This window comes from Prinia subflava, chromosome 9 (genome assembly GCF_021018805.1).
Source record: "Prinia subflava isolate CZ2003 ecotype Zambia chromosome 9, Cam_Psub_1.2, whole genome shotgun sequence".
Classification (NCBI taxonomy): domain Eukaryota; kingdom Metazoa; phylum Chordata; class Aves; order Passeriformes; family Cisticolidae; genus Prinia; species Prinia subflava.
The window spans coordinates 33,678,398-33,702,896 of record NC_086255.1 but is presented as its reverse complement, the minus strand read 5'-3'; the positions used below and the strand labels follow the sequence as shown (position 1 = coordinate 33,702,896).

Sequence of the window (24,499 nt, the reverse complement as noted above, 5' to 3'; positions counted from 1 at the left end):
GGTGGTGCACAGGCAGCTTCACTGGAGGGAGACTCGGAGCGCAGCCGGTGGTGACGGCTCTGCTGTTGTGTGCAGGGAGAGAAGGGTGAGCCGGGGGAGCCTGGAGACAAAGGAGGTCCGGGAGAATCGGTAGGTTACTGTTGCCGTGTTCCTTCGTGATCTCGGCAGTAGGGGAGGCTGCTGGAAACTGGCACACCCCTCTGCTGACAGCCCTTTGCTGAGGACAGCAAGCCTCATGCTGTGGGCTGGATCGCCAGCCGCCTCTGGCTCCTGATGCTCTCCTTTGCCCGGCACAGGAACAATCTATCCCACAACCACCAATCAATAAGGAGTGCTCAGGGAAGAACAGATCTTGAAAGCATAATACTTTATAAATATATAAAATAGTTTACTCAGCATTTGCAGTAAATGGATTTCCTGGCAATTATTGGTATGTGTATATATACACATATATTTTCTTTTGGTTTTTTTTTCCAAAAGATTTTGTTGTTCTTGAATTTGCCTGTTCTCCCCTCAAAGCTCACCCCTAGCTTTTGAGTGCCCTGCAGCAGAGTCCCACAGTCTATTGACACATGTGGAGCCAGACACCACCTTTCTTGTCTTTTACTCTTTGACCCTATGCCTCCTTATAGGAATGGTGGTAGAGTAGTGGAGGTGGACCTTTCTTTGGAAAAATCCTCACTGCTTTCCCTCCTCTTAAATACTGGCAGCTTTGCATAACCCTCCCCTGAGTCCTGCCTGTCCTTCCCAGCCCTCAGTCCTGGATTGTTGCTGCTTCCTAACGCAGTCCTCGGGGGGAGTCCAGGTTTCCCAGCCTGGTAGAGGAGCTCTGCTGCACCCTGTGTCCTGTCTCCCCTCTGAGCAGCCCCGCTTTGCTGCTGAGGGCAGCACATTGATGGTGACTTCTCTTGCATTGCTTTCCAGATATCTGGCCCCCCTGGACCCCAAGGCCCTCCAGGACCTCCAGTAAGTTTGAGTGATTCACCTGAGGAGCGAGGCACTGGGAATGGGATTAGAGCTGGCAGTGGCTGGGGAGGATTCTGTGTGGAGAAGACAGCCAGAACCACTGCAGTGCTGAAATGGGAACATGCTTAGTATCACTTCCAAACCCACCCCCAGGGTAGGTCAGAGCTACAGTGGGCTGGGAGGGCAAAGAAAGAAGGTTATGTTAGTCTGAGATGAAAGGGAAGATAGTAGTGAGATGGGATGGATGGGATTAAAGGGATCAACTGCAGAAATTGTCTTAATAGCACACCTGGCCCCCTGCCAGGGTGTGCTTGGCAAGAGGCTCCTCATTAGAGTTGAGAACAGTACATGAAGTGCCCATTGCACACATAAAGAGGCCTTTGGGCTGAGAGTTCGTGCCCCAGAAAGTGAAACTCTTGTACTTTGTGCTTAACTGGGATACCTGGAGTTTAAAGCCCATCCTGAAACATTACTTATATCTTGTCTCTCATCCCAAATACAGGGTCTTCAGGGAGTTCCCGGACCCAAGGTAAGAGTATGAAACATTACATACCGAAATGTAACAAAAAGTTGTCCCAGGTGCTAGAACTCCCTTTAGTAACAACTGCCTAGTGTTCAGGTGGTACTTTTCTTCCATCTCGATAAGAGGATAAATCCTTCTAGACATTTTCTTGAAGGAAATGGATTAGCAGCTCTCATTTTAGGGCCCAGAAAAATCATCATTCCCTCCAGTTTTCACCCAGAGAAGTGGGAATACACTGGTCTGTGGAATTCTGCCCATGAGAACACAGTAGAAATCTTGGTCCGGAGGGTAGAGATCTGTGCAGTGGGATGAATAGTCTGCCACACAGTCCTAAGGAGCTGAGCTCTAGCTAAAAATTAATCTTAAAATTACCCTGCACATTCTGCTGTAATGCACCCAAAAACTTCACCATCCTTGGTGGCGAGAATCTTTCTAATCTCATCTAAATGCTCAGCCTGTAAATCAGCTCCTACACAAAAAATAACGGAGTGGAAATGTTCAAGGAGAGCTGCATCCTTCTGGTGACATTCTGGGCAAAGATTGGAAAATGTGCAAAGTGTCTTAATTCTTCTGATTATCCTTAGTATTTGGCCACCAGCATTGTTCAGGCACTAAAAGGGATGACTGTGTTTTAAAAAGCCTTATGAACATGAATGAGGAGGAAAATGGTTTGGGGTTACATTTTGAATTTAAGAAAAAGGAGTGTTTGTTTTGTTAAATATTGCTTTATAGCTTAAAATACAGAATTTGAAAAATACAGCTGGGCAAAGAATGCTGAAATTTTTTTCCGAAATGTTGAAACTGGTGCCTTAGCATTTGCAAAAGTCTTTCCAGACATTATTTCTGTATGATTTTTCTTCAAGGCTTGTAGACACCTGTCATTCACTTCCAGTGGATCCACATCTTAAAATGTAAACCCACGGTATCAGATAACTTCTGGTTATTTATATTTATGTATAAATATATATACAGCAACACCAGCAGGGAGAGCAGCACCACAGTGAGCTCAGTTCTCCTCTGAACATTTTTACCCACGGGGCCTGAATCTCCTCTTATTGCCACTGAGTTAAAACAGGTGCTCACACAGAGGTAATTTGAATGACAGTGGTTTTCTTCAAATTAGGCTGAGAATTGGGCTAAAGCATTACTCTGCTGCCTCTTGTATTCCCACTGCTATCCGGCGCTTTCTGAAGGGAGGAATGTTTGTTATATAAGTGCTGTTACTGTGGGTTTATTTTCTGCTCCATCCTTCCTTTAGGGGGAAGCAGGGATTGATGGAGTGAAAGGAGAGAAGGGTGCCCAGGGTGAAAAAGGAGACAGAGGGCCACTGGGATTACCCGTAAGTATCCAGGAAGCAAGCAGCACTCTGGGAGCCAAACTTAATATCAGCTGTAAAAAGATCCCTCAATAGGAGACGCACGTGGGGATTTGATACGTAAAGTCAGAGAAAGAGGTGGTCTATAAATAACGGTGCCTTTGCTTTTTAAACCAAAAGCCTCCGTTTCTGTACTGAGCCTTCAACTTCTAGACCTGTTGAATAGATCAGCGATCACTTCATTTCCTCCTGCTTCTGGCAGGACTGGGAAAAACAAGCAGTGGCTTTCCTGGGGGTTCTCTGTGCTTCAGGGCAAGACCAGAAACATAAGTCAGAGATGTGGAAAGGGAAACGCCTTCCCCAGCCATTTGTCTCCTGGCCTAATCCTTGCACAGAGCTGGGTGGTTCTTAATGCAACCAGCTTCTTTGATAGCTGGAACATTCCTGTCCCTTCTGCCACGGAATCAATGCTCCCCCTGCCCCAGGGTGTCCCTGCTGTGTGTGAACTCAGTCCCACTAGCCTGGTGTTAGGGCACTGCTTGGCCTAGCAAGAGGAATTGGGGCACAATGTATTATAGAGAAGTTGCAGGAGCTTTAGATACAAAGCTGATGACTTGGTAGTAACTTAGTCTCAGTTGTTCCACCATCCCCCAAGCTCTCTCATCATAAAAAGCACAGGGGACACAGCAGACCTTCCTCCTTCCCCAAATGTTCTGCCTGGAATGAACACTGCAGAACACATCTCATGTACTGTGTGGCTTTGTCGTCCTGTGTTCGACCACCCAGATCCCTTGTCCCTGACTTTGGCTGAAATGTGCGTGTCTTTGTTTGTAAAATGTTTTCCTCCTTTAGTTGTGCTCAACAGTAGTTCCTTTCTAGATCTTGAATGAATGCCCTCTAACTCCAGGCCCTCCAATGAGCCCAGCATGAGTGCATTCCCTGGGGCTCCGGGTGGAGCCAGTGGGGAGAAAGGGGTGCTTTTGGAAGGCTCAAAGGTGAGGAATTGTGCCTCAGTGAAGCAGAGAGAAGTCAGAACCCAGTCCCCTGAGAAATGCAAATGGAGGTTTTCTGTGTGCATGGTTATTCCCTCAAGCCTGTGGGGTATCCAGAGAGGGGAAGCAGGTCCTTGTGACAGTTCGAGCAGAAGATGCCTTAGCAATTATCCCAACAACTCATCTTTGTGGCAGGGAATGTGCTAGCTGCTTCTCCTACAGCAGTGAGCCCCATGGGTTCAAAGATCCCTTGGCTTTTCCCACTACTCTTCCTGAGCTGTGGAGGTGGGAAGTCTGGCTCAGAAGGGTCCTCTTAGGAATGTTTTCTTTGGATCAGCAATATTGGCTGGCCAACCAGGAAGCACAGCTCCTAAGATCAGATACTGTGGAACTCGTATCCTTCTTCAGAGCCACTGAACTCTCTTCCTAAGCTTTTCCATGCCTGATCCAGTGTATCTTCAGCCTGTCAAACTAAATGCAATGCCAAGCAGGTTCTGAAATATTTCAGACTGTAAAATCCTGCAGCTGGATCTGCTCCCTTTTTCTCTGACGTGGGGCTTGACATGCTGGAATTCCAGTCCTGATTGTCCTAAAGCCTTGGGCTTGTCCATGGCTGACAGGGTGAGGAGTTTGTAATGCTCAAGTGGAGGAAAACTCAGTATTCGGCACTTACACCCTACCACAGCTTTCCCTCCCAGCCACTGTCCCTTAGACAAAGCCACTGGGCTTGATGGGCCTTGTGCAGAACCACTGTTAAGTCTTATGGATGAGGAAATTCAGGGCAAGAGCCGAGCAGACAGCAAAGTGCCACTCGATCTCAGTCTGGTGTAAATCTGCACTGGTGACACAGGGAGATGAGCCACCTGTTTCATAAGCCCCCAAACAACTGCATGTGGAGTGGAGCAAGCCTGCAGCTGACCTAATGGGCACCACAAGCCCTGGGTTTCTTGCTAGCAACTTGAACAGCTGATGGTTCTGCACTGCCTGTAAATGCCTTGGTGACCAGCAGCCTCTGAGCCTTGTGTCTCACCTGTGTTGGCCAGCCTGCCACAAAGGCAGTGCAGATTCCAGCTCCACTGTCACATTGTCCTTTTCACCACCTGCCACAGAACAGCTGCTTCCTCAGGAGTTCTCCTGTGGCATTGAGAGAGGGAAATTTGCACTCTTAGGAGGATCTGAAAGTTGCAGTCCAACATTATATGTATTCAATGTTTCTATGTTTTTGTTGGTTTGCTTGTAAGTGCTATCACCTGTCCTTGAGATCTAAATTTTTGTTAATTGCAAGCATATGTTTGTGTCAAGTCATTGCTTTACTCATTCTCCCCTCCCCTCCTTTCCCCTCACCCTCCTCCCCTCTCCTCTGCCTTGTTTTTGTGAACCCTCCCCGCCTGTTCAGGGTGCTTCAGGTTTAGACGGCAGGCCTGGACCACCGGTGAGTTCCGTTTCTGTTACCCCACGTTTGTCCTCCCCAGTATTGTGACTCATTTTGTGTCTTCCACACGAGTCTTGTTTACACCAGGAATAATAATCTTTTTACCAAAGCAGGCTTGGGAGGGGGTTAAACTTAAAATGAGGAGCGATGTCACACACTTGTCTTCTTTGGTGCTACAAGTCTGGATCCTGGGGTCACAGCCTACTTGTTCCACTCTGTCTCAGTAACAAGAGGAATGAAACCTCTGCATGGTTCCATGATGCTCTGTTCTCCTGTCCTCTTTGTCCCAAGGGATCTCCAACCTGTTGTTCTCCATGACACAGGAGAGGGACTCATCATCAGGAGCTGTAGTTGCAGGACGAGGGGGAATGGCTTCAAAGTGAAAGACTGAGTAGGTTTAGATTTGATACTAGGAAAAAGTGATTTACTGTGAAGCACTGGCACAGGTTGCCCAGACAAGCTGTGGCTGCCCCTCACCTGGCAGTGTTCAAGGCCAGGTTGGACAAGGCTTGGAGCAACCTGGGATATAACGGAAGGTGTCTCTGCCCATTGCAGGGGGTTGGAATGAGGTGATCTTTAAGGGCCCTGCTGACCCCAAAGCATTCTATGATTCTAAGTAATGCCAACCTGGTGCTGCAAACCACTCTGCTATTCTTGGATAACAGCTGTTAAATAACAGCCAAATATTTTTAATCCCACTTGGGAAATCACAGATCACCCATGTACAATCCATTTGGCTATTTAAAAACAAAAAGCAATTTCTCCTCCTCAGTGTAGCTGAGAATAATTTCAGCTGCTCTGACTTCTGAAGAAAATCTGAGTGGTAGTTTATACAGTCACTTGCTTGGGGAAACTGTGGATACAATTTTATAGACGTGCAGGGAAGATTTCAGTATATTCCATGGCACTAACTGATGCATAAGTGAAGGCAAGTAAGATTTCCACAATTGCACAAATCTAAGGAGAGCCTGATTTTTCTCTCTTCCTTTGCCACGCTCAAGTTGTGTGCTGCATGAGCTACTCCTCCACTTGTATTCTGCAAATTTTGACTTCTCTGAAAAGCTCTCCTGATCTGCATGAGCCATCCTGCTTGCATCAGAGGGGGTTAATTTAGTGACTAAGGATTGCAGACTGATATTTAAAAGTGCAAAACCCTTTGCTTTAAGGCCCTTAGAAAAAGACTCTCCCATTTGGGAAGCTTGCTCCTGGGTTCTTCCTAGGAGTCAGGTAATGTGCCTCAAAAGTATCCCTCTTTCGAGGCTCTGTGAGGGAATTGCAGACCCATACCTGTGCGGGTCCAAGAGTCTGAGTTGGAGGTGCTGGAATCCTGTTCTTAGAGGGATTATTACTGAACTACCATGTTGCCAACACTGAAGGTCACTTTGATTAATTTCCCAGAGGCCAGGCGAGTCTCAGAAGCACCAGCAAGGAAGTTTGGTGTGCTGGTGGGAGAAAACCACTGGGTTTTCCTGTCAGTGTGACTGGGAGCCTGATGGAGCGACAGGAGCAGCAAGGAGGGACTGGAGGATACCTGTCCTAGCTCACATCACACACCTGCATTTGGTGCTGCAGCTCGGGCTCTGTCAGCTTGCATGAACCACTGACCCAACGCTTCCCATCTCGTTCAACTATGCTGACCCCTGGGAGGGAGTAAAGGAAATAAGGAAATAAGCAAAAAGAAAAGCTAATTGCTTATCATGTGTGTAAATGGCCTTTATTCTGCTACAGCTTTCAGCCTTGTCTGGTATAAAGAGCAAGAAAGAATTCCTGTTTGTGGAGCTGGTAGAAATGCCTGCTGGAATAATTGTGAGGAGAGAGCTTCAGAATTAAAAATGAGGCTCTGTGCAGTGGGCTGGTGCGATCTAAAATAGCAGTTCCCATGTTCTTCAGATTGCCTTACCAGCCACTTCGAATCCATCTCCACCAGCACTGAAAGCTGTAGTGGTGCTAGGTGCCTTCCACCACCAGCCTGTCCTTCCAAGCTGTGCTTTTTCTAAGGGAGCAGCAGTGTCTCCTGGCTTTGAGGAGGTCCTGGAATAAAAGCATCCTGATGTGTTTTCCTTCCTACAACTGCAGGGTATTCCAGGACCAATTGGGGTTTCGGGACCTGCAGGACCAAAAGGAGAAAGGGTGAGTTTGCTACAGCACTGAGAGGTGCTCTGTAACTTCCCTGAAGGTACAACAGCTCTGAGGGATAGAGGAGCTCTAGGCTTTTCCAAAGCTGGAATTGCCCTCTCCTTGTGCATACAAGACCCTCAGCTGGGTCTCTTTGGTGCTTGAGTATCTCATCCTTGGGGGTTTTCAGGTGCTTTGAAATGCATTCTTTGCTTTTTCTTCTATAGTAGTCTGCTGCCTGTTTGTACTGAATAGGAATGTGAACAGTTTCTACTCTTTTGTATCCATTTAGGGCAGTAAAGGAGATCCTGGAGTTGCAGGACCAATGGGGCCAGCAGGGCTTCCTGTAAGTATGGGAATCCTAGGGATTTATCTCCAGAGCCTGTTTCCTTGTTGTGGTTGACAGCTGAAGATGCTGCTGTAACGCAGTGTTTGGAGTCACAGCTGGGTTAGGCATAACTCAAGTGACAAGATTTTGTTCACTATGGGAGTGACAGAAAAAGCTGAGTAGCTTCAGAGCAGCCTCAGAGTGATGTGGAGGAGGCTGAAAGGAAACTGTTAATTCACCTTGGTCCTTGAACTACCCAAATAAGCTGTGTGGGACTCCCAGGGTGGTTTTTTTTTAGTCTAAAACTTTGCTTTTGAGCATCTCCCTTTACCTTTCACAGCCTGGGTGCCTGCCTCCCCCCTGTCTGAGAAAGCCCTGTCTTGTCATTGCAGGAACAAAACCTCCCTTCAGTGAGGTTAATTCCACTGTCTGGGATTGCTTTTTGCAAAATGGGGCCAGTGTTGGTGCTGTGGTCTAATGCAGTCATGGAGCAGCTTTGTCATTTAACACGAAAAACAAAGTTTGCATTGTCATAACTGGTTTGTTTCTTGTCTGGAGAGTCCATAGTGTAGGTAGTAGTGGTGCTACTGCCTGCATGGTCTGATGGAGGTGAAGAGGAGGTTGCCTGCTGGAAAAGTTTTGTTTATTTTTGACATAACCATTGGTACAAACGGAAAAAAAAAATCCCGAGTACATGTTCCTCTCTTTAGTGGGAATATGGTAAAATCTGCTTGTTTTCAAATATTTCTTCTGTGTTGATGTGTTTCAGGGTTTACAAGGTCTACCTGGCGACAAGGGAGTCCGGGTAAGTTACCAGATGAACTCCTTGTGTTTATTTGCTAACACTGTACACAGTGACAGGCCAGTAAACTCCTGAGCACCTGTTACAGCCAGCATGTGTTTGTGTGCCAGACCTTCAACCCAGTAACTTTACACAGCTGTGTTTTAGGTGATACCCATAGCTCATTTATCACCTGCAACGCTGTGCTACATCTCTCTGAAGGCTGTCAGGAGGGATTTTCTGATGTGTTCATTGTGGTCACACCTCTGCTCTAACTGAAGCACAGGACTTGAGTTAGGCCAACATGGTGTTCTTTAGGAAATTCTGCTTATCTAGTTACTGATGTGTGTAGGGATTCCTGGGAGGATTAGCTGAGGTGCAGCCAGCAAATCTTATTTTGGTACTTCTAAATTGTCCCTGAAGCATGAAAAAGAAGGTTGTCTTCTAACAAACAATCCTGCAGAGAATTTGAAAGATGGAAATTTTGAGAAGATAAATTAAATTTGCCTGTCTTGAAGAATCTGGTCTAAGGTCTCCTCAGGCATTGTCTTGAATGGATGTGATGCTGAAGAGCTGGGTCAAACCCAGTAAGGGGAATGGCATCATACCACCTGTGTTATCGAAAAATAAATATTGCTAAGAAGTGCATGTTGAGAAGCTCCTTCTTTTTCACCAGGGTTTCTTGCCTGTTAAGGCTTTGAATCTGAATCTTTTCGATAAAAACATTTAGGAGCTATGGTTGGATATAATTAATATTTAGAAATATAAATTACTTTTGGATTTGAGTCTGTAATTTTACAATTGTATAAATGCCAAGCAGTTCAATACAGTACAGGTGTATGTAGTCACACCTTTTATTCATAAGACTCTGGCATCACCTAAATTTATCTGGAGGTGTAATTTTTTATAGTGCATGTGCTCATGTGATGATTTTATTATATGGATTTGCTGTTGATGTATAGTGAGTGTTCTCTGTCCTCTATCTGCAATGGATTTCTGACCTTACTCTGCACAGAAGGGGCAGTTTTGGACAGCACTAGCCAACTGGCATCTTAAACTAGGGGAGAAAGGTTCAAATTTCATGGAAGCACCAAAGTTCTCCCCTTTTTTAATCATTGCATTTCTGGCTTTGCTTCTTAACTTTCTCTTCACTTTTGTTTTGCTTGTGTGTCTTCTAAAAAATGTCATTTTTAATTCCTAGACTTTTTCAGTTGGTTTTTGAACTGTCTTAATTAAAAGGATCTTTCCCTAGCTTTCATTGGATGGGATTTTTCTGAGCTCTGGCATAGAAACAATTAAACCTGGGAGAAATGGCAACTCCTTGTAGAGGATGAGCTGGAAAGCACGAGTGGGGAGTTTTGCTGGCCCCTTGAAGCGTGCTGCGCTCTGCCTCACTGCAGCCCATGGTTTGCAATGGAAAAGTGTGTGAGAAACACAGGAGTGTAAATGGGCAAGTGCAATATCTCAGGGGTCCCTAGAAAATACCCCTTTTGCCACTGAACCTTTGTACAGGGATTTCCCCTTACTCCTTAGTCTGAAGTCCCAGTTTGCCAAAATCCTGTTTTCCTCTATGCTTTTTAAATCCCAGAAATACTCCTGCTGCCCTCTGCTTGGAGCAGATCAGCATAGCTGTGCCTGGAGTTGTGGCACTAATGGCAGTGGGAATAAGCAGCATTTTGTGTAATCCAGCTGAAAAAGTGTGAACCCTAAACTTGTCCTGCTGTTATTTTAATGCTGGGGTGGGGAGGGGGTGGGCTGTGTGTGTTTGTGCATCTTCCTCGCTCCTACAGGTCCACCTTTGTCCCCTTTATCCCTTCCTCCTCTTCCACCTTTCTTCCTGGTTCCTTCCTCCAGAGTAATCCATGCTGCATTTTTCCTGGATTATCCTCTCCATTCCAGTGCTTGGTTCTGGGTGACTTCTCCTCATTGCCTCTCCTTTCCCATCCATTTCTCTTGCCAGCTTTGGGTTTAACACTTTTTTTTTTTAAAGAAGAAGCAGCAGCCTGTGCTGTCTGATTTTATCCCTTAATTCCTTTAACACTCTCCACAAGGACCCTAAGCTCAGTTCCCTGTGCAGCAGCCCCTTCCCCCGTTTCATGCTCAGCAGCTTTGAGAATTTCCTGTTATACAGAAGGATTTGGTATAGATGTAACTGGCAAATACCACACTATGCCCTGGCTTGTGCTGCCAGTTAAGGATCAGGGAGCAGTTGCTGCCCTGTGGCTGTGCTGCCTAGGACTACTCTCTGGTCTAACAGGTTTTTTGGGAGAGCACTACTCAGAGCATCCCAAAGGACAGCCAGACTGTGCAGACTCAGAGATGAGTAGTCCCTTCATTCCCTGGCTGACACTTCCCTGAGTGAGACTTTCTTTAGGAATGGGAATTCAGAGGGGTAAATAAAGCACCTCGGTGCTATCCCTGAGCTCCAGTGGCAGAGGGACCTTCCCAGGCAGCTGGGGATCGAGACAAGGTGGCACACTGCTGGCCAGAGTGGTGGTTTCCCATCCTGTGTGGCTGGGCTCAGCCAGGTCTCCAAGGTGCCCCTCTCTGCTGTGTGGGAAGCCCTGAGAAGTGCCGTGATGATCCCTTTGATGCTGAGCCCTCGCAGTCTGTCAGTGTGCGACTGCAGCCACAGTGTTTATGCAGCTCAGTTACAGCTCAGCACTCCAAACGTTGATCTTCACTTAACATATCAGAGGGAGATTTATTTTAAAATGTTTCCTAAATGTTTATCCTTTTTTAAACTATCGCTGACATTTGTTTGAAATGGATGATCCTAAAGCTTTTGTGTATTCTTTTTTTCTTGGACTAAACTATTATTTACAGGGGGAGAGGGGCAAGAAAGGCTCTAGAGGGTCTAAAGGGGATAAGGGAGACCAAGGAGCACCTGGATTAGATGCACCCTGTCCGTTGGTATGTCCTGTTTCATCAAATGTATTGTTTTAAGATGTGTTGATGGAGAAGACAGAAGGAAATTATAACATAAATAATGGTCTTGCAAAAGTACAACATTTGGATAAGGCCCAGCTGGGTTCCCACCACAGCCTGTGGCAAAGCTGTGGGATCAGCTGATCCTCTGAGAGATCAGGCTGCTGCGTGACCATGGTTATGTTCCTTCTTCTTCCAGACCTCACAAAGTTTGGGTACATGGGATGTCTCATGTGCTGGGAGCTCAGGGCTTTCTCCACTGCGGATAGAGCCCTGTCTCCTTTGCTGCTGGTTATGGCTCTTCTCTGGAGATGCTCGATGGGATCAAATCTATGTGACAGCAAAACTGGAATGCTGGTTTCCTTGCCTTGGAATAACAGCCAGCTGATGTGATGGCCTGAGAGCACACAGGGCACTTGAGCTGCACTACCCAGAGGGAGAACAAGTCTCAGTTATCCTAAATGGGATGTGTTTCTGTCAAAACAGATTGGCTGTAAGCCTAGGCAAATGAATAAATATAGCAATATGTGTACATTTTAATCTAAATTCATATTCTGCAGCAAATGCTGCCAAAAATCTGCTAGTAGTGCCACAAATTCCAGGAGTACTTGGGGATCACGCTTTTAGAAATCCAGCTGCTGGGTTTCTTACTGAGGATTGGAGGAATGGATGATTTTGGAATGGAGCAAACGCCATTCCCATCCTCTCAGTTTTAACTCAGAAGCATCTCCTGGCTCGCAGATGACAGAAAACCAGAAGGGAAACTGCTCCTGCTGCTGCTGCAGACACAGCTCACTGTGCAGACAGGGGTCTGTGCTGGGAGTGCAGCTGAGTGCCCTGTGCCAGTCCCAGCAGGGACTCGGCCTCTCCTCCTGGCACCTGGAGCTGGCTGGCGCTGACTGAAATAACGATAGTGGTTGATTTCATGAACAGGGTCTCCGAGGTTTTAAAGGCGAGAAGGGTGAGCCGGGGTTACCTGGGCTGGACGGCCTGGATGCCCCATGCCCATTGGTATGGTGTACCTTCCCTTTCCTGCATGCTCGTTTGCTTTTTGGCTCTTGGTGCTATTTTCTGATGCCCCCAAGTAGCTGCATGCCCTAGAAACACGCGGCAGTTCCTTCCTTACCTGTCTCCATACTCTTTCCTCTCATTGCTGCTGTCAGACCCAGGCCCTTCCCTTCATTCTGGTTCCCAGCTGCTGTCAGCAGTACTTTGTGGCATGAGAAAAAATAGATTTGGAATGTGTTTCTATTTACAACTGCTTCACTTCTTCCTTTGCCTTCACTTTGACAATTTCCAGTAAACCAATGTATGCAGACCCAGCTCTGCACTGGCTTGGCTTCCTCTCAAGGAGCTGCAGTGTTTGTGTTCTTCATTAACTCTTTAAGTGCTTGTGTGTGTTGAGCACAGCCTGACGTGGTTCCACATGACCCCAGTCACCCCATACATGAAGATGACTGAAAATAATAGTTATCCCGTTAGTAAGCCTGTGTGAAACATATTAATGGGAACACTTAACCTCCCTGCTGAGTAATTCCTATTTATGACTCTCCTGAAAAGTCCAATTTGTACCCGTAGCATCCAAAAAACTTAAATTCAGAATTGCTTGTTTCCCAATATCCACTTATTCAAGTGATAAAATGATTATTGTATTAATGCCTAATCTAGCCCAACTGTTGTAGGACGAAAGTATTCAGAAACACTTAACCCCAGCTGATTTCTTAGTGTCCCAGTGAAGGTCACCAATTATTTATTTTCTCTGAGTTTTCTGGAGATGCAGCATTCAGGTGATATTTTTGCTCCCTGAGAAGTCTCAGCATCTTCGTAATACAAAGAAACTTGTACTCCCCTGTCCATCCAGCCCTGTTTGGCATGACAAGGTTTGCTGGAGGATGGTCCTTCCAAGCTTTACCTTCACTTAAGGATGTTGGATGTCATCTACAAGCAATGGGATATTTTTAGTTCAACTAGTTGGGAAAATGCATCCCAAAGCAAAAAGCCACATTTAGTTTGAAAGGTTTTCCTAGTTTCTTGAGGGGGAAAAAAAATGCCATGAAATTGCCATTTGAAGTCTTTGTTATTTGAGCTTTGTGAAGAGCCAGCGTAATTTTCCTTCCAGTGTTCTCTCCTTTGGGTGCTGCCATTGCCTCTTTGGGGCAGCGACCACTGGTAAAGTCTCAGTTACTGCTCTGTAAATTCTAGATAGTAGAAGCTCCTTCCAGTCCCACAGGTGAAACTATACCTTTCCAGAACAGTGCACAAAGGAGGAGGACCACAGAGCCATGTGTTTTGTCTCCCAGTGATCATAGCCAGGTTTCTATGGAGTAACTTCTGGCTGAGTAAGGCACCTAATTTCACAGGTGCAAGGGTTCCACCAGTGCCCTGGCAGACAACCTCTCTGGTTTTGTCACTGCTCCAGTGAGGATTCACCCCACATGGCCATATTAAAATTCACACTTTTTTTCAAACTTGTTTTCATTAAGAGAAACTTGCCAGAAAATCTGATGAAATATGGATACTGTCATTTTTTATACATGGTGTTCTGGCATGCAAGCTAGCTTGGGAACGTGAATAAGCATGTTTTTTGATCCAGCTAGGTTAAAAGCTTAACATCCAGCTGACACATCCATGTGTGTAGCTTATGGAGGCTGTGAACTAACCCTTTGCACATCTGAGATATGTGGAATGAGAGCCTTGGCACTAATAAGCATGTCGTGTTTCCGTTCTCGGCACATTTGCCCACAACAAACACTTCCTTGTGCCCCTGGTCTTCCTTTGATCCCTAAGCTGTGACTCCCTGGCCTCCCATTCCTTCATACACCTAACTTCCCATCTCCTCCTGCCATGCACTATACCAGTCATTCCTTTCACCACCAGTGTACCAATGGGAATACCACAATTTACTCAGTAAATAACTTGTAATTCTGTATTTCCATGTACTTGGGGGAAGGGGAGGAAACAGCACAAGGAGACCAAAGTCCAAAAAATGCATTTGAAAAGCAACATTGTTATAACATCATGGCAGAGTTCAGTTCATCAGTCCCCTGGAATTGCATCTCCAGTAAATAGTACATTTCTCAATATATTACTGTGCATTTGCTTTTCTGTTTGTATTTTTTTGGGGTTTCCTGGGGAATAGTGATAGACCATGAATCTGCCACATGCCCACAGCACAAGAATTTGACTTCTCGTGTCAGAGATGTATTTCCTTACACCTGACTTTATCTACTGCTCCAGAGCACCTTAGCACTGGTGTCATACCTAGCCCATCAAAGAGGGCTGCACAGGGTTGAAATGAATGGCAGTCATTTGCAAAAGCATTTCCCAACCATGGAGCCCAAGACAGCCCGGTTGCAGAAGTGCCAGGGGATTTTCACAAAAATCCCACTGATGCTATTGAAGCCAAAGTCCCTTTTCAGGGAGTCAGCTGAGACATCCTGAACTAGCAGAGGGGCTGCTCAGCTCCTTGCCTTCCTAATTTCCCTGGAGCAGGATCTCCCCAGAGGCAAGAGGGGATAACTGGACAGTGTGTCACACGACAAAGCAAACCCTCTAACAGACAGGGCAGAAAGGAAATGGAGATTTTTTCCAGACTCTCCTCAGGGTCTGAGGTTAATGCTAATTCTGGGACTGGCTTTTAAGCTCAGTGTTACAGAGCTGAGGACACAGAGCAGCCACCTCTCACTTTGCACTGCCAGCCCGTGGCAGTGTTTATCTGGCTGAGTTGGGCCTCCTGTGTTCCTTCTCTTCTTCCTTCAAGGAAGCCTGGACAGACTCCTTTCTTAGTGGAGAATGGTTCTCGGGTACATAAGTCCCTTGCACATCCTGCAGGCATTTCCCCTCTGCACCCCAGCCCCGGCTTCAGGCTGCACTGGTTCTGCCAGCCGGAAGTCTGGGTCATCCGAAGGATGAGGAATATCTCTCAGACTATTCCTCCAGCCCTGGTTCAAACTGTTTGTTGCAGTAACAGTTGACTCAGGCCTTCCTTTCTCTATCTCTGTACTAGTTTCTGGGTCCTAAACTGCTATTTCATCCATATTTTTCACAGGGGGAAGATGGCCTTCCAGTTCAAGGCTGCTGGAATAAGGTAATCTTGGAAATGTTGCTGTGCTGAGTTGGCAGTGCCACAGGTCCTGCTGATGTTTTTCCCTGAATCTGGCTAAGGGCAGAAGAAGCTTAGATGCATGGATGGGATTTCCAGGACTATATCCCAGAAAAGTCCCAACCAAAACTCCTCCTTATTTGTATATCACAGTTCAGCTGTATGGGCTCCAAAGGAGAGAACTGTATCTGTGGCCTTTGAGCTGCCTGGCCCTCTAATCCTTGCACAGAGCTGAGATTTCCACCTGGATTCCCTCAGGCAGACCCCACACTCCCCGGGATCTGGCCCACCTTCAGTGCCCACTGTGGGTGTTGAGGCCAAGTGCTCAAGCCACAGTGGGAGGAAGGGATTGGAGGCAGAGTCAGCCCGGGATGAATCTCCTGCCCTCACTTTGCTGCCTGGAGAGGTGGGAAGGGTCCCTGCTGAGATCCAGCACCGTTCCTTTTGCTCCTGGAGAGCCCAGAGCCAGCTTCCCTAACAGTGTCCTTCCCCCCATGGCGTGGTCTTTCCCCCTGTGGGCTGTCACTAACACTTGTTTATGTTTTCTTTTGCAGTGATGATTCTAACCCTGGACTGACCTGTGTGTGTTACTGTACATAGAATATTTATTTTTATACGGTGTTCTTCTCTGAAATGCCAAAAGTTATGCATTTTTACAAATTATTAAAAAGTGGCATATTTTTTTTGTACAGAAAATACTAAATCTCCCTTTTTTCCCATTTGTCAATTCTCTGTATGATTCTATGTCTGCATTATGCTTGTTTTGTCATGGAGTACAGCTGTAATATTTACATGGTATTTGTGTACACATGATGAATATAGGAACTTAATAAATTATTGCATTAAAAGTGCCCAAAGGAACTGCCCTGTATAGATTTGAAGGTCATTTTCATTTTTCATACAAGAATATTTCAAAATATGCATTTTGTATTAAAGTGAAATATTAACACTTCTGTTGTGATGAATTAAAGTGTTGCTGAAAAACCTCATGGTAGTCCTTGTGCACTGGGAATGTAGAGACACCATGATTTATAATTATTCTCCCATGAGCTGGAATAACCCTCATGAAAACGAGCCATGGTTGGCACGAAATTCTAATCACTTTCTAGCTTGTAGGCCTTCAAGCAGGTTAATTAAAGCCTTATTTAAAATTAACCATAAAGCAGTATACCTTGATATCCTAACAAATGTGTGTTTCTGAAATCAATCCACGTCGCTTTTTTAAATGTTTACCAAAGGTCACATGCAAATTTGCAGTGTGCAATTATCGTTTGCATATGCACATCCTAATTATCCTTCCTGACCTACCTTTGTTGGTGTCTCAAGTCTAAACTGCTCAGAGAGGAAACTACCAGACTGAAGTGAACATAACAGTGTGCTTTCCTTAGAAAATGAAGGAAAGTGGAAGCCTGAATCTATTCCCTAAAACACATCCACTTGCCTTGGCCCTTCACATAGCGGGCAAAGGCAGGAGTATAGGAGGAAGCTAGCAATATTTAATAATCCCAAAGGAGAAACATGAGTGGTGGTCATTAGGGACACTGATCCTCTGAAGTCCTGCTCTTTGCATGATGCTGCCACTAAACAGGAATTTGGCTCCTCCTGTCTACAGCTGTGCCAGTGGAAGGGGTCACCACCATGATCCTCCCTATACTCAACTATTCATCTGTCCCCAAACTATTAATCAGTTGTTTTTCCAGAGGATTCCAGGCAGCCTTTTAGCACCATCGTAACAAAGTGACAGAGTAAGGGACATAGTTCCCTTGTACACAGGGAAAGGCCTGCTGGGGACTGCCTGAGGAACCCAGCACAGCCTCTGACTGCTGCAGTCCATCTGTTACCTCGCCATTTAAGAAACTCATTGAATTTCATCTAAAAACCAGTGAGGTTTCCACTGTCCTGTGTCCTTTCCCTCCCTGCCCTGCAGGCTGTTCCGACTCCAGTGCTCTTGCAGTTAGGAGACTCCTTGTAACTTTCAACCTAAACTAATTCATAGTATTTACAACCATTTGTTCTCATGCCAACATTGTCCTTGGGATGAAACGTTTCCATGCATGATGTTTTCATAAGATGCTTGGTGTACTGGAGTTGAAACGGCACAGAAAGAAAATGTACCACAGAGCACTGAGGGACTCTCACTGGTTCTCTCAGTAATAGATCTCGTTAATATAAACCCTAGTTCCCCGTTAAAAGGCTTTGCAGCTGTGAAGCTGAGCTAATTGGAACAGAATAATGTTCTAAATGTGTTTTAATTGCACACCTGTTAAAACAGTTACTAAAGACCAAGCCAGGTGTACTCCTTGTGTTGGGTTTGGAAGGTTGTAGTAGCAGCAGTGATCCTGCTCTGATCTTGAAGCATTCAGCTTCAGTTCCTTCTAAAAATCCTGGCTATTCTTAATCCTTAAAAACATAGAGATCCCTCAGAGAACCTGCCAATGCTTCCTGTTCCCTTTGGTCTGTGTAGCATGGTTTTTGTGTAGCTGGTTTTTGTGATTGCATTGTGTGGGCTTGTTGTTGTTATCTGATCCAAGAGCAAAGCTAGTGCATGTCTGTTATCTTGTCCTGACACAGCTCCTGAAAGGTTAAGGGCTCTCGAGGTGATGCTGTACCTGTTTTATTGCTTGGGCTAGTTTTTGACTGCTATATTTGTGAGAAAGCTCTTGCCTGAGGTGTAAGGAACCTTGAAGGGAAATTGCCAGAACTCCTGAAAGTACTTGACTTGGGTCAGCAAAGACTTACCTACTACTGGGAAACTGTGCAGGGGACCCACTCCTTTAAAGGAAAAATGGTGACAAATGTTCCCTGTGGCTGCAGCAGATTATAGCCTGGGATTCTAATTGAAGTGCCAGATGATAATTTTGGATTGCTGTTCTATAGCCCAAATACTGATACAAACTCATCTACAAGCTGCTGGGGTAGACAAGAGGTTTCAAATCAGTGATAGCACACTGACCTGCTGCTCTTCCCAAACTTAAGCTCCTTGCATGTCAAAAGAAACCCAAGCAGGGCAGCTGGGTTTGTACCACCCCAAGTCTGGCAATTTAGTTTCAGGCTCTGTCCCTACTAAAACCTGTATCCAGGCTGCTGTTGCTGTGGATTCCTGTCAATTCTGCCTGTCTGTTTTCACGTGAAACCTTTTGTCTGCCACTTCAAGGGTCAAACTCCTTGGCTGATAGCCAGAAAGTGAGTCTGAGGGCGGAGAAGCTTGGGAAATGGCAGCAGTGTGAAAGGAGATCTTCCTGAAGATGTGCTGGAGATGTTTTGCAAGTTCCCTCCCTGGAGCTTGGGAAGAGTTCCTCAGCAGTGCACCAGGAGTGTGTGCCCAGATGCTGGGGCTGTGAGTGCTCAGCGTGCCAGCGCTTTCTGCTTTGCTTTCTGTTTTCTCCCAGAGGCCAGTGGCAGGGGTTGAGAATGGCACCATTTATATTCTTTTTCTTTGGTCATTTTCACTTCATTCTACTATTGTGGTCAGACTCTTCAGATGAAGAATTAGGCTCATTTTCCAGCAGCAGCTACAAAAATGAGTGCAAGACATAGACCATATTTCTGGGAGGGGGTCCTTTGATCCAAGAAAGAAACCTTTCTTGAAGAATTCTCTTTAGAAAAGCAGAGAAACCCTCGTGTTCAGTTCAGAGTGCTGCTCAGAGAGGATGTGATATCCCTTTTTGCTACCATTTCTGGTTACCAGGTGACAAACTTCCACCTGTATCATTGATGATTCCATCTTTAACCTTTTCATCACAAACTTTCTTCTCCCATTTAAGGATAAGGAAATGACATTGGTTTGTTTGAGTTTTTTAAAAACATATTGGACTCTGAAGGCATGAAATATGTTGTCAGAAGAGGAAAATGTGGACTGTGGAAAAAGTCTGGTTTCACTGACAAATTCCTTTGCTTCCTGTATTTGTGCTTTGGTCTTCACTGCACCCTCTGGATGTACTTTGTCTGGAGCCCTCCAGAAATGTTTTCTGCTGGCCCATTAAGGCTCTTCTGTGGCTACATCTCCACAGATGTACATCCAGATGGAAAAGAAGGATCACAAAGGTTCAATTCCACTGTTATATTTTTTAGTATGTTCACTATAGGGAAATAAAGATCTGGCAAAGTGGTGAGGGGTTCAGAGGACATTTCCCAGCTGCCTGAAGGACAGAATATACAAGCCTGGATACTTCCTACCAGCTGCCGTGCAAACCTGGCATCCTTTACTCAGCTCCCACTGCTGAAGGTTAACATGTATGCTCAAGTGTCTTTCCACCACAGCTCTTCCAATTTACTAAAAAAACCCCAAATTTAAAATAAGTACCTATCTTTTGAACATGACAAAACATCTCTACTTCCCTGAGTGTCTTGGGAATCCCATTTGCTCAAGTACTAAACCACATATTTACTTTGAGGGAGTGATTCCTGCTGGCCTAAATGATGCCATTTGCATATTGAAATACTTTGGTGAGCCAGGGCCATTGTTATTAGAGCTAATGAATGATATTATCTCAATCATTAGACAGATCCAAGTGCTAAGCAATTCACATTAGAGTTGGGGAGAAAGTGCTGAGTTCAAGCTCAAAGGGAGGCCATTAACCCAGAGCAATCCCAGATTCACACACCGTTTGTCAGCGCAGGTGGAATCATTCTGATCTTCTGATAAGGACACCTGTGCCTGACACCCATCTCCCCTCTCCAATGCACAGAAAATCTACTGTTGAAATAAGTCCAGGTTTAAAAGGACTGGGGGAAAAGTCCTACTTTCAGGTTCATCTGAAGAATTGCAGATTTTTTGCTTAAGGTTTCTAACAGATGTGTTCAGGAAATAGAGTAGCGAGGGAAGAAACTGTTTCAGTTGGGAACCAGGCTGGTGGAAAGATTAATTTATTTCTATTTTCTTTTTTTTTTTTTTTTTACATTTTGGGGTGGGCAGAGGGAGAACCTGACCAGAACTGCAGGCGGTAGGTGTGCATTTTTTTTCCTTCTTTTTTTTAATGAAAACCATTATATATATAGTTTGATAATGTTACTTTTTGTTAATGATTTTTAGGGGCAATTTGTTTGCTCTATTCTGTTTTCTTGTGTTTTCTTTTAGGTATATTTTTAATGGGCTTTTGGAATAAGTGCGTAAACGTTCCTCACCCAAAATGTCCTAAGGACATTCCTGTTGTGTTTTTCCTCCCCAAGTTCAGTAGTGAAAAGGTGCTTTCTGTCGGCAAACCCGTTTTTAGTGGGGAAAAACACATCCCCAAAGGCCACACCTAGGGACCAGGTGCCAGTGACCTCTCCCAGACAAAACCCCTCCCTCCACAACTCTTCATTTACATTTACAAAGATCAAAAGGGCTATGTTAGGGACCAGCCGATTGGAAATGGTCTCTTCCCACTTTAGGTGGTCTGCCTGAAAGCAGTGAAGTCTGGCAAGAGTCGCTATGTCCTCTTCAGCACAGTTCTGCTGTGAAATCACAGGCTTGGCTAGAAAGAGCTGAAAAATTAAATTAGAAAGAGGTTTATTTGAAGATGGCAAATTCTGGGAGGGTACCTGCTCAAGTATTATTATCTGTCGCTATTGTTTTCCCTCCTCTGAAGCCAGCAGCATGCTCAGGTTCAAGCTTAACTTTAGGCTGTGCTTCACTCTGAGCCTATGTGCAAATGCTTTGCTGGATGGTCTCCCCTTTGACACTTGGGGTTTTTTCTTCCCTTCCCCTCTTTTTGTCCCTATATCTTCCAGATGTCTTCGATCGAGACAAAATAACTGCTTTCTTTTCTGCGTTTTCAGAAAATCTCTGTTGGTCACGTTTTGATTATTTTCCACTCACTGTTATTATCTATCCTTCCTCCCTCCTTGTAGGCCCGCTTTGGTAAACATTTTGGTCCTGTGAGAACATTATGACAAAACATGAATTAAGATTGTAGGTGTTTGTGATTTATTTTAGAGTTCACTGTAAAGCTTTTACTGTTTGAAAGGCAGCAAGGGCAGTACAGTTTTGTAGCTTTCTTATGATTTTGTTTGTTCTTTTTTAAACTGAGTTAGAATATTGCAGATTTTTTTCCCAAGAAAAACTTGCTACACTTTTGTTTTCTTGCAAAACATGAGTTTGTTGAACTGCTGTTTCAAACCTTAGTAAGTTAGATCCTAATGGCAGGTACGACAGGACTGATTGTGGAGCTTGTGGAGTGCAACTTACACTATTGCTTTCCATGGTATGCTGTTTGTCAGTCTCTTGTCTTGGGTGGGGGTTTGCTGGGAGTGTGAAATTCCATTTTGTGATAATTCCATTGTTTTTTCACAGTCATGTTTCAAAATGTTGCTTCAGTAAATCATTCCTTTTGCTCTCCTGCAAAGATTTGCTTTTACCCTGATGTTGCACCCTACCAGCAGTGCCAGAGACTGAGCAGTTTCACCCTTTTTTTGAGCCTTCCAAAGGAAAAATGTTAGCTCCTTAAATTCCACAGCCTTTTCTGGGTAATGTCAGTGACAAGGAGAGGGAGACACTTGGCAGCAAGACCGTGCAGGCCACCATAAGAAGCAGACTCCTTCTCTGAGCCTGGTCCCTCAACATTCATTCGTGACCTGTCCCATTCCCACTCCCTTGGCTCTGCTATTGTTCTCACTCACCATGGCATTTAAAGATGGGCAAACTGAGGCAGAGCATTCATTGTGTTCACCCCCACCCCAAAAGGGCTGACATTATCCCCCCGAATCAGGGAGGAATGGCCTGATCCCACCCCGCTCTCATGGCAGAAGGAGCTGCAGATGTTGAGCAGGGCAGCGATGGCAGGGGGTTCCTGATTTATGGGGACAGCCAGTGGGTGTCACGGGCTCTCCATGCTTCCATCACCAGTGGGTGCAGTGAGTGGCTGTGGGGAGGGGTTTCTCTCCGTGCTCTGGCTTGGAGGTGGGTGGGCTGTCCCCCATCCTTCAGAAAGTCACATGGATCCCCCTTGGCATTCAGAGTCCTCAGAGCAACAGGAAACACGTTCCTGTTGGCCTTTCCCACTCCTGGAATGCTTGTGTCATTGGCACTGCTCCTGTTCCTCATATTTCTGTCACTTGGACACCAAATTCTTTGGTACTGGGACACTTTCTGTCCAAGATCTGCTCATCAGCCAACACCAGACAAACAGTAATGACCTGCAGGAGAATGATTTCTGAAGCAACTCTGTGTCCTTACACATCTGGTTTCCTTGTATTTTACAAGAGAGATTTTTTCCTTTGGTGGCATAGGATGTAGAATATTTATTGTAGCTGTAGTAAAGTGATGAACTGTGAGTAGACCTTGACAGGGCATTGTTTCTATGTCTCTCTTGCAGACACTGATTGATTGAGATGTTTAAATCTGAACACATTTTGTACACTTTTTTCACATTGAGCTTTTCAGCCTATATATTGAATATCCATAATTATTATTTATTATGGTTATTTGGCATTGATTCATATATGTGCTGTGTATACTTTTGTGTTACCAATAATTTTTACTGTCATTGTGCTGTTTCTAAAACATTATTTCAACTCCTTTTGACATAGTTTAGGTACTTGGAATTTTTTGGACTTCCACAAAATTTCACACTAAATAATTGCTAGAATGAAGAGAACAAAGGGCTGTCCTTTCCCACAAGCTTTTCAACCTCAGTAGGAGCTTCTTCAGCCAAAATGAGTATTTGACTTTTGTTTTTCACTTTTTTCTTGTTAATACCATAGTGCTGATTTGTTTGGTTTTTAATCCTGGGAATTCTGAATTCCATGTTGACCATTCCTAGCAATATTTTACAAAAGCAGAGACAGCTGTGCCTTAAGGAGTTATAGTGATCATAACAGAATTGAAATATTGTAATTATTTGGTGTTTCTTTATAAATATTTTTCCACTATTAAGTTTTTAAGCAAATCTTTTCTCAGTGTGATATAAGATAAAAAAGACACTAAAGGACTAAACACTCAATATGTACAAGGAAAAGGATTCAGAGAAATGATTTCCATTTGTATGAGTGAAAAATAGCTTAGGAATTTTTATGTCAGAACAAAAGCTGAGTTTCAGTTACAAATTTCTTGAGTCCATTAATTAACCCAGTGATTTCTTGTCCTGGAAACCAGAGATACACTTAAAGAACTCCCTTAATCCCACAGTAAATAAAGCTGAATTTAGTAAAAGCAAAGTGTTGCTTAAATATAGCACCTTCAAAGGATTTCTGTCTTGTAAAAGATGGGAATTCTATGTTTAATCATCAAGTACCCATTTATCAGACAAAGAAGCCAGTGCTGATACTTTTCAGAGGTGCTGATTTATATTGTGATAAAAACGTTTATGCAGAGCTGTGTATTACTATTGTAAATACCTTACCTTAGTAAGGTATTTACGTTAATTATCTACATTAGGAGAACAAATATGTGAGATTTTAGGAGGAAATTTGTTTGGGGAATGGGTTTTGGGATAACAAAAAGTGGGCTAAAAAGCCAGGCAGGAGGCTATGAAAAATCTCTCTGGCTGGGGGTGGTTGTAATGATAAACATGACATCATATATAAAGTGTCATCCCACTGTTTTCCAAGAGGAGTCTGATTAATTCCCTGTGCCTTGTGTTGAAGCTTTAGTCCTTTGTGTCAATGTTTTAGTGAGGTTTCTATTTTAATTTATAAATCAAATACATGCATCAGTACCTATTCCAGTACAGTCTGCATTTGTTCCCTATGATGTACACACTTTCTTCTCCTTTTATAAAAATGCCTGTTTACCTACACCTAGTTTGTGTGTTTTGTAAATGACACCATATGGAAATCATAGCCCATAATTTCACTTATAGGTGAATTACCCCTTATCCCTTTTTGGGGTGGGTTTTAGGTTCCTGTGCTGAGGCAACCACGCCATCTGCTGTTTGCCAGTCAGGCCCGGCAACTGTGGGACTGGTGGCAAACGTCAATGGATTTAGGACAGAAACCACAATGGATTTAGGACAGAAACTTCAAAAAGACTGTTATCACTAAAAAAATCAGATGGCTGGAGAGAGGTCAGAGTCCTACCTAGTACCTGTGTTAAGGGA

The 24,499-nt window shown here is 44.6% G+C and overlaps 1 protein-coding gene across 10 annotated transcripts in view; it reads left to right on the top strand.

Moving 5' to 3' along the window:
- The window catches only part of COL13A1 (collagen type XIII alpha 1 chain), a 58,614-nt gene extending 42,145 nt beyond the window's left edge, over positions 1-16,469 (top strand). For 6 of the 10 annotated variants that reach the window (XM_063406330.1, XM_063406328.1, XM_063406323.1 and 3 more), the window contains 11 exons: positions 76-129; positions 925-966; positions 1,469-1,495; positions 2,748-2,828; positions 5,193-5,228; positions 7,305-7,358; positions 7,636-7,689; positions 8,441-8,476; positions 11,279-11,365; positions 15,429-15,467; positions 16,037-16,469. In XM_063406330.1, the coding sequence (XP_063262400.1) occupies positions 76-129; positions 925-966; positions 1,469-1,495; positions 2,748-2,828; positions 5,193-5,228; positions 7,305-7,358; positions 7,636-7,689; positions 8,441-8,476; positions 11,279-11,365; positions 15,429-15,467; positions 16,037-16,039 (513 nt within the window). In that variant the 3' untranslated portion in view covers positions 16,040-16,469. The remainder of the gene's footprint in view (positions 1-75; positions 130-924; positions 967-1,468; positions 1,496-2,747; positions 2,829-5,192; positions 5,229-7,304; positions 7,359-7,635; positions 7,690-8,440; positions 8,477-11,278; positions 11,366-15,428; positions 15,468-16,036) is intronic. The other 4 variants (XM_063406329.1, XM_063406324.1, XM_063406322.1 and 1 more) reach the window with 3 other exon arrangements.
- The last annotated feature ends 8,030 nt before the right edge of the window (positions 16,470-24,499 follow it).